We start from the raw sequence: 12403 nt of genomic DNA on the forward strand, positions 1-12403 counted from the left end.
TGTACAAATGGAGTTCATTCCTAGCCCCAGCCTGAAGCTACTCGTCTCCTCCTGGGACTGCAGGGAATTGAAGGTTTCCATTGCACTGGTCAGATTTCTTCCTTGTCCAGCCTTCAAGCTTTAGATACATAAACAGAGGCGCTCAGGCAGCTGACAGTAGTGAGAGCAATACATGGCCAGTGCTTTATGCAACAGCAGCAGCTGCACTGAAAATCCAGCCGTGCTTTCCCAGCAGGGCTCTGGAGGAGGATAGTGGTGCAACACTGCACCCCTAAAGTAAAGCCTCAACTACAGGGCTAGCTTCACCAGCAGACCTTGCCAGGTGAAGCCAGGGATTCCTGCTGACTGGGCATTTTAGAGATCAAGCAATCAGCACATCCACCCCCAACATTTGTCCTGGCACCCTCTTTATTGCTGCAAGAGTAGCAGTAACTCCTGTTCCACCAGAAGGCTCCTGAGAAAATCCCAGCCACCCAACAGATGTGAACTGAGTCCCTGACTCTGCTCACAGCCTGCTCCCCCAGTAACAGCTCTGTTTTACAAACTGAGGCACCCTGAGGCTTATGCCCAAACCCACGCAGATAGCTGTGGCAGTCCCTCTGCTCCCCACCTCTGCCCCTGTGCTGCTGAGCTGTCCAACAGCAGGCAAAGCATAGCATCATGGAGAGCAGCTCACCAGCCTCGTATGGCACCCACCACAGGAGCCATCAGCCCCTGCAAGCAGGCGGGGTCAGCACCCAGCTCCCCACCACGAGGTGCTCCCCTGCCTACAGCCTGGTCTGCAAGGTAGAGAGCCCAGCCCCTGCCAGCTGGGCAGGGACATGGTAAAACAATGCCAGTGTCACTGCATGAGGCCATCAAGCCTGTGGCAGTCTCAAATTCAGATGGGTCAGAGAAGGCCAAGCCTTTAAGCTCCCCTCTCCCAGCACCAGCTCAGGCTTTCCATAAACCTTGCAGCAGCCCAAGGGAGTGCTGCAGGGGATGTGGTGCTGAACAAAGATGCCCTTCTCTTCCCCAGTACATCTGGGAGGCAGCCTCTGGGACAGCACAGAGGGAACCCAACCCATCACAAGCTCCCCAGAGCCAAAATGCAATTAATTTGAAGGCATCCCCAGTACCTCAAGTGAGATTTGTTTCTGCACAACTGCCGATCCCTCTGCAAGCTCAGGAAACAAATGCAAGGTTATATATGGTCCCACTCCCCTCCAGATGCCAGCTCTTTGGAGCAATGTCAGTCCTGCATCTTGCAGACACATCTGTCTATAAACACATTGCAACAGCTACAGAAGCCAGCATGGAGGTTTTGGCTTCAAATGGGAAAAACAGGAGGAACAGGCATGTAACACTGACAGCAGGGACTGCTCAAAGCCTCGTTTCGTCCAGTTTTCTCTCTCCTGAGAGCAGCTCTTTAGTCTTCTCTTCAAACTCATGCTAAGCCTCTGGATTTTCCAGAGTCAACATGGGACAAGCCAGAAGATAGAAATAGTCACCAGGGATGCAACACAGTGGACTAATGAGCCAAAGGAAGTGTTGGATCTTTGGTTAGACCCTGTAATTCAGCTCAAGTGGCTGTTTCACCTCTGGCCTGTCAGATCAGCTTGCTAACCACAGACTGGGAAATAGCTCCCTGCTAGCTCCCAGCAGGAGATTTATCTTTGGCAGGGGCTGAAAACATCCCTGCCCCCCCCCTCCCACTTTTGATTACAGAGAGGCCCAGAGATGCAGAAAGAGCTGTGCTATTAGTTTGCCAGGTATTTCAGGATCTCACCTTACACTGGAAGAGGATTAGGGCTAGGAAAGAATTTTGTCAAGATTAAGCAAAAACAAGCCAGTTCTGTTAAATAAAGTATCAGTTGTGGTGAACTGTCCCCAGAGGGGTTTGGGCTCCAGGGTAGGGTTTCTGGTCAGAGGAGATGGGCAGCCCCCAGGAGCTGTGGCACTGTAGGGCTCACAGCAGCCTGCAAGCTGAGCTGAGCTGGACAAGCCCAGCTGAAGCCAACTGCTGTGGGAGAGGTCCCCAAAACCAACACCAATGGAGCTAGTGCAAAAGGTTGGATCCTCATCCTAAATGCCATAACACGACAAGCTCCCCAGCACTAAAAGGAACTGTCCTGGAAGAGACTCAGGTCCATAAGAGGCAGGACTGGTGCTTCCCCCTGTCCTTCAATTTCAGTGTCTCCTGATTCCATTGAAAGCAGGATTTGACCTGAAAGTCACCAGGGAAAGGATGCAGCAGACCTCCTGCAGGTATTGGGGAGTTTCAGTGGGAGGGCTGGGCAGAGCACTGATCCCCAAAAACACACCCTGCCAGAAGTATTAGCACAGATCCAAAGCGATGCGCTCATGTTGGTGACCAGGCTAAAATACAGCCCCTCTAAGCTCAGCCCAAGGCACAGCCCAGGAGCACTATTTGAGCATCCAGAAGATTGAACACTTGGCAGCTTCAGAGTTCAGACCAAAGTGTTTGCCAGCAGTAATCCATGAAGACAGAGCTGGAAAGCTCCACAAGAAATCCTCTGCAACAGGTCCACCTGCACAGCAGAACCAGCTCCACCTACAGTCTTCACCTGCAAACTCTAGCAAGTGTTGCTGTGCCCCCTGGTTTTGTTTTATTGCAACAAGATCAAGACAAAAAAAAAATCAACCTGTAGAGAGAAAACATTACAGTGATGATATCTAAAGGTCTGAGCTCACCATAGCATTGACAGCCAGTCAATGCACTCAGCTCAGCAGGGGTTCACAGAGCAAGATCTACACTGGGAATTAGCTGCAGGCAGATCTGCACCGTCCCTGTCCAGTAACAAGGTAGGGAGCCTACAAAGGTTGCATCAAACAATGTCATGAGAGCAACCTGCCAGGCCACGGATGTCAGAGCCTGGAAGTGGGCACTCTAACACAAGCCCTTGGTGATCCCACAGCTGAGCCCACAAAGAGGTCAGCAGCACCAGCTCATACCCACATCCAGGGCTGGGGAAGCTGGCACCTACAGCTGAGTGGTGGCAGCAGGGAACAGAAATAGAGCACTTGGAGGTGGAATATAAAGGGTAATAACTTCCTCTGACTGGAGGTTAGAATAGGTTTTACTGAAGCTGTGGAAGAGCCCACCTCTATCAGTGCCCACCTGGCAGTGCAGATGCTTTTGGAGAGGAGTTGTGGCCAGCTCCTTTTGGACATGTTGAAGGGCTTAAGATACAAAATAAAAGTGTCAAGCCACAAGCTCTGTACACCAAAATATTTCACCTCAACCTGTCCCACCTAACTATGTTACACATGAATACACCACCCAGAGGTCACTCAGGACACACCCTTGTACCTCAAGCTTAATTTTGTTGGACATTAAGGATGAAAGAAAACTGGAAGTAGACCAAGAGGAAACAGAAGCTCATTCTTTTACTCCTAAACTGACCTCCTCCACAAGGATTTGGTCTTGAATCCAGAGGCTGCTAGACCCTAGCTTGCTTTGGGAGGCTGCTCTACAATTTGGTCCCACAGGGGTTTCCCAACAGCAGACCAAGGCCTTGGCTAAATTTCTGCCCATGCCTCCCAGTATTTCCATAGCCAGGGGACAGCCAGTCAACATGTTTTTAAGCTCAGCTGTGCCTCTGTGCATCTCAGTACTTCATTATTCACCTCCAGACAAAGTCACTTGTTGCTCCAGAGCACAAGCAGCTACCTCCTACCACGCACATTAAATGGCCAGTTGTGCTCCTTCAGTCTCTGTAGCACTCTGAACAGTTTTTCCAAGAAAGGAAACTTTTGCTGCTGTTGTGAAACACGTCCACCTAGTGCAAGGCAAATGCAGAAGTTAGAGCAAGCTAGTTTTTTCCCCAAGCTCTATAAGCGTCTGGCTATCCAATTAATGCTGTTTTAATGAGCTAGGCCAAATGAATCTGCTCATAAAATCCCTGCCAACTCCCATACTTCATGACATCCCATCAACATGAACTGCACGCTCCATGTTACCTTCCAAGCCAGCACAGACTCAGCATTAATGTCAGATACTGTTGAGTTTGCATGTTCTGCAGCGGGTGTATAGGAGCGCTGTTCTGCTCCATGTTCTTTCCAAAGGAAGAGTTCAAGTTTTTTTAACCTGCCATTTCCCCTTCCCCCAAAAGAAGCCCTTCAGCAACTGAACCAGCAAAATATTCCCCCCACCTTGCAGAAGGAGGATTTCAGGTCACAAGCAGACTGGAGGACCACAGGGCACATACGGGAGCTGTTTGATCCACTGGAAATAGAAAAATCTATTCTGATATTTTTCCCCCCGTAGCTGTTGCAAAGAACTCTATCAGCTAAAGCAAATCCCATACCTGCTGTGTTTATCCATGTAGTCACAAAATACTCCCTGTTCCACTTAGCACACTGCAAACACACATTACAATAAAATGTAAAGCTTACTGAGCTGATAAACTTCATAAGTGTATTTTATGACCGTATCTCGAGAGATAAGGCTCATTAGCACTTACAGCCATGATCTGAGGGAACCTTAAAAAGCACAGTCAAACGGGGGGGGGGGGGAAACAGGATTTTTGACATCTAGTTCCAAAAGGGTTAACCCTTTACATCCAGCATCATAACTTCTAACTCCTACTCCCAGCTCTGGGTCCAGTCTTTCAGGAACACGTGCCCTGCCTGGTGTGCTGCTCCAGGACCTGCAGCAGTCTCATGCAACCACATCCTGCAGGAGGGACAGTGTTCCCCCGGTCCTGGTGGCTGAGGGCTGCTCAGACTGAGAAACCAGCTGCATTAACACGCCACAAGCCACTAGAGAGCTTTTCTGTCTGCACGGAGTGAGGCTGCTTCCTTATGGAGGGAAGCCAGGGGCTCCGTGTGGTTGCAGTCCAGAGAGCCAGGTATGCTAAACTTTTGGGATCGCTTCAACACCACACCCCCTCAGGAAAACACTGGGAACCTGGCAGGTTCCTACCTGGAGGGTCAGGGAGCTTGGGATGAGGTTTAACATATGCTTTAGTATATAAAGTGCCATCCCACCCAGGAGTACTGTCTGCAGGACACAGCTGTAGCTGCGTGGTTAGGCAAAAATCAGAGTTTTCATATACAGCAGAGCAAAACAGTTTTAATGCTTTAAGCCGCCTCTGCTTAAATACCAAAATTTGGGATGGACTTGTCCATCAGTACCACAGACCAAGTGGCCAGAGATTCAGCCACATGCTAAAGATGTCACTGCTCCATGTAACTGGAGCTGAGGATCTATGTGGAGCTTCTGGCAGTAGAAGTCTTTACACCTGCAGTAACCTGACCCAAGAGTCAGTGTTCAAGATGCTTCCCCCTCATAGGAATATTCTAACAGGAAAGCTCAACCACCTCAAAAAAAACTGCAAATCTTCCTTCCAACCAAATCCCTCTCTTGAATTAAGAGGCATGAACAGGGACATAAGTGGAAGACAGCACAGATGGATGTCCTCAACTCTTCTGAGCTTCCTAGGCCCCGCCATCCCCATGCAGCTCTGCAGCAGAAGCCACCTTGTGCACTGGAAACACAGGGGATGCCCTCTAGTTCTGTACTGCCTCTCAGACTGCTCCACGAGTAGAGACGGTTTAGTTGAGCATCTTCTGGCTTGGCTCTCCCACTAGAAAATCTCAAGGAATCATTAAATATCAGCATTTCACCAAAGGAAGACACGAGGAATGAAAACACTGTCAGCATCCACTTAAACGAGAGGAAGGGAGCATCCCTGGGGCAGGAACATCTCCAAGAAGCAACTACACCACCAGCAGAGAGCATTAAGCAGACAAAAAGAAAGCAAACTGACAAAACCCAGTCCAGCTGGAAAGATTCAGACCAAGGAGCATCACATTGGATTCTCCATGCAGCCTCCTAGACCTTCCTCTCAACCCTCCCCCCTTAAAATCCCACAGCCTAATTCAATTACCCACCACTGAATAAGCCTTAAGGCAATTCTCATTACCCTTCGATAAAGCACAAGGCCTTTAATAATTAAACACTCATGGGCTTTTTGTGTTGGGGTTGTGGGGCTGGACTCCCTTTTATTGTTGTTAGCAGCTTCCAAGAAAGCAAGTTAATCATTGACCAAGCCTTTCACCAGGAGACCAGAGTCCTATAGATCTCTGGTCTCCGGTTCTGCACCACTAGTCACATTAAAGGAAGTCACTGGCTGCCTCCTGCTTTGCCAAGTATTCACTTAATGGTCTCCTAACGAGCCACCCTCTCCCCCAGGAGTCATCTGTAGTGTTGGTGTCCATCCCAAAAAGGGGACAGTATTTGGACATAGGGTATGCACAGCACTCCCCATTAACCAGCTTGGTTTAGCTGCTGACCTTGCAGCTAAGGGAAACTGAGGCACAAGGCAACTGTCCTCATGTCTCAAGCAACATGGTCAACCCAGGGCATGAGTCCAAGGCGTAAACCTGTCTGAATGAAGCTCTGCTCCAGCACCACGCTACAGATGGATAGAACCGCCAGGCACCCCCCAGCCTGACGATGCAGGTCTGGGGGACCTCATATGCACTCTCAGAGCTACTTCTCCAATATTCCCAGGTTTGTCATCATCCTTAGGGCACTTCATCAATTCCACCTTCAAGTACCTACAAAGCAAGTGCTTCATCTGGACAGGGGGCTCCCCTTTGCAAAGGAACAGGGGTTAAATGCTGCTTTCAGCTGGCACAGAGAGGCTAAGTGAAGGAGAGCAGCCCATCAAGGCAGGCAGAGCCTCTATGTGACAACTCACCCAGCTGAAAAGGAGCAGGGAAAGCAGCCAGGCCCACCCTTTCTATTCCAAGCAAACCCAGAAATCCAGCACCTTAAACCCCAGCCTCACCATCTGGGGGAAAGGCAGAGAAGCTCCTGGCGGCAGTGCGGGATGGCAGAGCCGCCTCCCGGCGCTCCAGCTGCGCTCAACTGTGCGCTGCATTCCTCCCTCACCACCCGAGCCCAGGTTTTGTTTTTGGGTTGTGCCGAGAACCAGCTGCTCCATCTCACACACACGCCGGGGACGGCCAGCGTGTCTGGAAAGCAAACCCGGGGCGGCCTGGCTGCGGCGAGTTCACAGGCAGCGGGTGGGAGCCACCAGGCGGGTGCATGGCCCCACACCACCATCAAGTGACAGGTACAGAGAGCCTGGATGTGCAGCAGCTGGGTGAGCACCTAGCACATCCACAGGCTGCAGTAGCTGGTCAGCAAAGGGCCAGCACCCATGGGGTTTGCTTTTATTGGAGGGGACATTCAAGCACTTGTAGCAACCCCATCCAGAAGCTCTTGTTAACTCAGACCCTCCCGAGAAGCCCACCCCATGTGGGTGGTCACCAGCACCCAGACATCCATTCTAGTCCAGTGTTCACAGCAATTTTCTTCATTGTTTTGCCAAAAATCCCCCAGAATACACGGCACATCAAGTGTCCACCCCAGCAGCGCCCAAAGTGTAGCTCAGGCATCTATCCTGCACCTGCCATGGGCAGCAAAACCATTCTGCACTTCCTGCACCAAGAACCCCACCATGCAATTCAGCACCCGCTCTCAGTAGCAGCGTGTTGGTAAATTAGGGCAAGCTATGCTCCCCTCCCTCCCTCTCCCCCACGCAAGCATTTCAGGGTTCCTGTTGCCTGCGTGCAGGGTACGGATCAGTTTCATTTACGAAGAACATTGCAATCTGTCAATATAAACACTATGTGAGCATGAGCCACTTGTAACATTACTACTGTCTTGACAAGTGTTTGCAGAGGGGGCAGAGCTGCTCAGCTCCTTCTGCAGAGGGAGGAGAGCAGAGCAAACGCCGAGCTGCAGAGAGCAACGCTTCCCTCAGCAAAAAGTTAGGGGTGTATCAAAACGGAGTCAGGCCGTAAATCAGAACGCCCAGAAAGAAACAGAGGGGTTTTGATTTATGGCCCTGACACGATGCGATCTCAGAGCCGGCGGCTCAGGAAAACAGCAAGCTCCTGCGGGCCAGTTCTCCATCCTAGGGCACCACAGGGCTGGAGTTAATCAGCCTGCCTGTCACCCCAGCACAGCTGATCTTGTCATCTGCCACCTCCAAAGCCCGGTACTGCAGGGCCCAACGCAGCTCCCAGATGCTGCTGTGGCATTTCCACCACCCCCAATTTTGTGGGCGGAAAGGGAGGTGCCCACACCCAAGGCTGCAAGGCACAAGAGAAGCAGGAAGGGGAGGCAAGTGAAATGCAATGCCTTCTCAGGGATCCCAGCAGCCTGGGGCTGCTCCAAGCAATCCCCCATCAGCCAGCACTAATACAGTGAAAATTAGTTTTAAGACAGCCCAGCTGCAGAGGAGAGGGCTGAACTTACAAGCAGGCTGGCTTGGGGCACAGCCTGGGCATCTCACCAGGCTTGTCACAGGGCAATGCGTCCCCTTCTGGGGTCACATCTCCCACACATATCCCTATCCTAACATGCACCCTCACCAGCAGGCATCCCAATGGGTAACGTTGAGCCTGCCACAAGCCACCAGCTCCTGGGCAGTGTCACAAGCACGCTGTCCCCTCCATAACACCAGCAAGTCCCATCAGACAGGGCTCAGGAGATGCTCCATCACCACATCCCCAAGGCCAGCCTCCTTCAGCTACTTTCTGTGACTAGGACCAACAAGTCCCTTCTGATCCTATAGGTCTATAAGGGACTCAGCCCTGCTCACTGGGGAAAGCACCAGTATCCCTTCAGCCCCTGCCTTTGGTGGGTCAGGTCAAGCTGGCAGCTTCTCCCCTCCTGCACCAGGGAGGAGGTCAGCAACACCCAGCGAGCAGCTCTGAGGCTGCCAGCATAACCCCAAGCAAGGGACAAGCCCGTCCCTCCCTGTCACCTTCAGCCCATGTCCTAACTAGGCAGCCTGGGGATGGAGAAGGCAGCAGCCTCCAGCTGTGGCCTCCCCAGCCCAGCATCACCCCCGCCCCACGGGGCAGGCGCAGACATAACTACATGCTGACACAATCTCGTTATCATGTAACCGTGCCCCATTTCTGTCTCCCCCCCCCCCCCCCCCCCCCCCGCACTAATTCCCTGGCAGGCCACACATTTGGAGACACCAAATTCTTTCCCTGAAATAAGACATTGGGGCTGGGGGGGAAGGGATCACCCACAGCTGTCCCTATCCCCCAGCAGCCTGCAGAAGGGGGCAGCGAAGCTGCAGCACGACATCTGCTTTATGCAGCAGCTCTGCTCCAGCAGGGATGTCAGCACCTGGAGCAGAGGCTCTAGCAGGCCACCAAAGGGTGTCACGGTGACTCTGATGGCCCCTTGGAGCAGGAAGGAGCATCCCTTCCCCTGCCTAGACAAGGTGTCGCATTAGCTGAGCCCACCTTGGCATTTCAGCTCAGTCCCAAAGCAAGGGGTGATGAATCCCATTTTTTTGGGATGAAAGATTCACAACCAAATAACACCTAGGGCAGATCCTCCAGGCACACATCTACCTTTCTATAAGCAGGGTAGCAAGAAGGACTAATGCCAGACATCACAGGGCACTTGAAGCATCAGGAGCTGTGCAGGAACACACAGGTTTTTCCTGGTGAGACTTCCAGGAAGAGCAGGCTCCTTTATCAGGGGTAAGGAAGCCAGCAGCAAGCAGGGCTCACCTCTCCCACACCCTCGTGGGATCACACATCAGTGGGATCAGTGGGGACCAAGGACCTCTGTACTGACTATTCCCCCTATCCCCAGCAGCCCAGCAAGTGCAGGCTCCGATGCGGGCCCCTAGGAAGAACAAAGAGGAGATTAGCAACAGATGCTGCTAAGGGGTGAGCAGGATGCTTTGCATAAGCAAGCTTCTCCCCGTACCACAGCAGCCTCGGAGCGCTGGAGAGCGCATCTGAGTGGGCGCACATCTGGCAGCATCTCCTCTCCCTTCTTCTCGCCAGGAAGGGAGCCTCAAATCAGAAACAGCAGCTGTCCTGGTGCACAGGGAATAACCCTGGGGACGGTCGGGACACCAAACCATCAGCACGCTGCCCTCGGCTCAACACCTTCACCCTGAATTTAAGTCTACACCAGCCCCATGAGGCCAGGAGCAAAATCCCATAAGCCAGCGAGCAGGAGGAGTTACCTGCTGCACCGCAGATACCAGCGCCGCACGGATTAACAGCAAGGTTACAGCCAAGCTCCTTACAAGCCCCAACAGTCCCCCAGGCACACTACAACTGCTCGGTGCCGGTGGTCTTCAGCAGATACACGAGCTCCCTGGCTCAGTGCAGACCTCACCGTGCGCTGAAGCGGGAGAAAAGGAATATTTTTCCCCCAAACCTGCACACACAGGACAGGCGGTTTCCTCACTAAAGCAGCCCCAGCAGCAGGAAGTTAAACAGCTCTCGAGTTGGAAAGAGAAGATGTAAGTAGCACTGCTCGGAGAACTTTGCCAGACCACAAGCAATGGACAAGCCTTGACACCAGGATTTGTTTTACTGGAAAGAGGGGGGGGAAAACCTCAACTCTGCTCCAGCTTCCTCGGGGCCAGTCCAGTGGCTCCTACCAGCGGCCACAGCACACCATCCCAAACCGAAGCGAGAACCACCGCTCCTCCAGCTGAGCCAGGTGCTCACACCCTGGCCCCGACCTCATTATTTGGGTAGAGTCTTCCCAACAAGAAAACACAACCCCCCCCCCAAAAAAAAATCAAGGCGGGGACAATAGGAGAAGAAAAATCAGCGGACCCTCCGTGCAGGAGAGGGTTTTGTAAAGGGGCTACGATTATGGGGTGGGTTGAAGGGGGCCGGGGGGAGTTCGTGGGGCTCAGCCCCCGGCCGGGACAGGGGGCTCGGATCCACCTGCGGGGTGCGGAGCGGGCGCGGGCCGGTGCCGCCCCCTGCCGACCGCTGCGCAGCGCTCAGGTGAGCGCCGGGGGCACCAGGATGCGGGGCAGCCCCGGGAGGGGACGGGGGGACCCTCGGCTTTTTGGGGTGCAAGCCCTGCTCAGGCTGAGGACAGCGGGATGCACCTCCTGCTATGGGAAATAACCCCGCTGGGGGGATGCTGACAGCACCTGTGCGCAAAGTAGGGGGAAAGAGAGGATTTGGGGTGCCCCGTGCTGGCAGCACCCCTAGAAAAAATCCCGGTACCCTCCGTGCAGGGCACGGCCACCCGTCCGATCGGGGCAGGGCGGACCCAAACCCTTCCCTGCGAGCCGGTGGTGGGATAGGGGGGTCCGGCCCCGGGACAGCACGGAGCGGGTGCCGGCTGTCAGCAGGGGATGCCCAGCACCTTCCAGCGAGAGAAGACAGCAGGCATGCACAGCATCCCCTCCTCGGGGCGAGCAAGGTGCAGAACCTCATTTTTCAAAAAAAAAAAAAAACTTTAAAAAAAAAAAGGAAAAAAGCGGAGGAGCCGGCACCTACCCGAAGTAGGCGGCGGAGGGCCGCGGGGCGCAGGCGAGCAGCCCTAGGAGCGCGCAAGAGGAGAGCCATCCCAGCAGGACGTGTCCATCCAGCATCTTGCAGCGGCGCCGGCGCTGCTCATCTCGTTCCCCCGCCGCGCCCGCTGCGCCCCGGCCGCCCCGCGCCGCCTCTTATAGCGCCCGGCCGGCGAGGGGAGGGGCCGTGGGGTGTGGGGAGGGGCTAAGGGGAGGGGAGGGGCCGAGGGGAGGGGAAGGGGAGGGGTGGGCACGCCCTGAGGTCCGTCCTCCCCCTCCTCCGGGAGGCGGGCGGAGAGGGGAAGGACGGGGAGGGACGGGACGGGATGGGACGGGATGGGACGGGGACGGGGACGGGGACAGGGACAGGGACAGGGTTGGGGGAGGACAGGACAGGGACGGGGGAGGACAGGACAGGGACAGGGATGCGATGGGATAGGGACAGGGAGAGGGACAGGGGTGGGATAGGGACAGGAATGGGGACAGGACAGGGACAGGATGGGGACGGGGACGGGACGGGGATGGAGATGGGGACAGAGACGGGATGGGGACAGGACAGGGACAGGACAGAGACAGGGACAGGGATGCGATGGGATAGGGACGGGGACAGGGATGGGATGGGCACAGCGATGGGGACCGGACAGGGACAGGGACAAGGACAGGGATGGGATGGGCACAGGGGCAGGGACAGGGACAGAAATGGGATAGGGATGGGGACAGGATTGGGGACAGGGACAGGACAGGGACAGGGACAGGACGGGGACGGGACAGGGACAGGACAGGGACGGGACAAGGATAAGGACAGGACAGGAATGGGGATGGGGATGGGGACGGGGACAGGGGCGGGATGGGGATGGGGACATGGACAGGGATGGGATGATACAGGATGGGGACAGGGAAAGGGATGGGGATGGGGTCGGAATGGGGACAGGGATGGGACGGGGATATGGACAGGACAGGGATGGGGACGGGACAGGGACAGGGATGGGACCGGGACGGGATGGGAACAGGATGGGAACAAGTTGGGGATGGGACGGGGACGGGGATGGAATGGGAATGAGGACAGGGATGGGGGTGGG

The 12403-nt window shown here is 54.4% G+C and overlaps 1 protein-coding gene across 1 annotated transcript in view; it reads right to left on the reverse strand.

Annotated features, from left to right (window-relative positions):
- Positions 1 to 11469, reverse strand: part of WNT9A (Wnt family member 9A) — a 56742-nt gene extending 45273 nt beyond the window's left edge. Inside the window, exon 1 of the mRNA XM_066991356.1 lies at positions 11311 to 11469. Within this exon, the coding sequence (XP_066847457.1) occupies positions 11311 to 11405 (95 nt within the window). The 5' untranslated portion in view covers positions 11406 to 11469. The remainder of the gene's footprint in view (positions 1 to 11310) is intronic.
- Positions 11470 to 12403: the final 934 nt, after the last annotated feature.

The sequence above is a fragment of the Anser cygnoides genome, chromosome 2 (assembly GCF_040182565.1).
Source record: "Anser cygnoides isolate HZ-2024a breed goose chromosome 2, Taihu_goose_T2T_genome, whole genome shotgun sequence".
NCBI classification, from domain to species: Eukaryota; Metazoa; Chordata; class Aves; order Anseriformes; family Anatidae; genus Anser; species Anser cygnoides.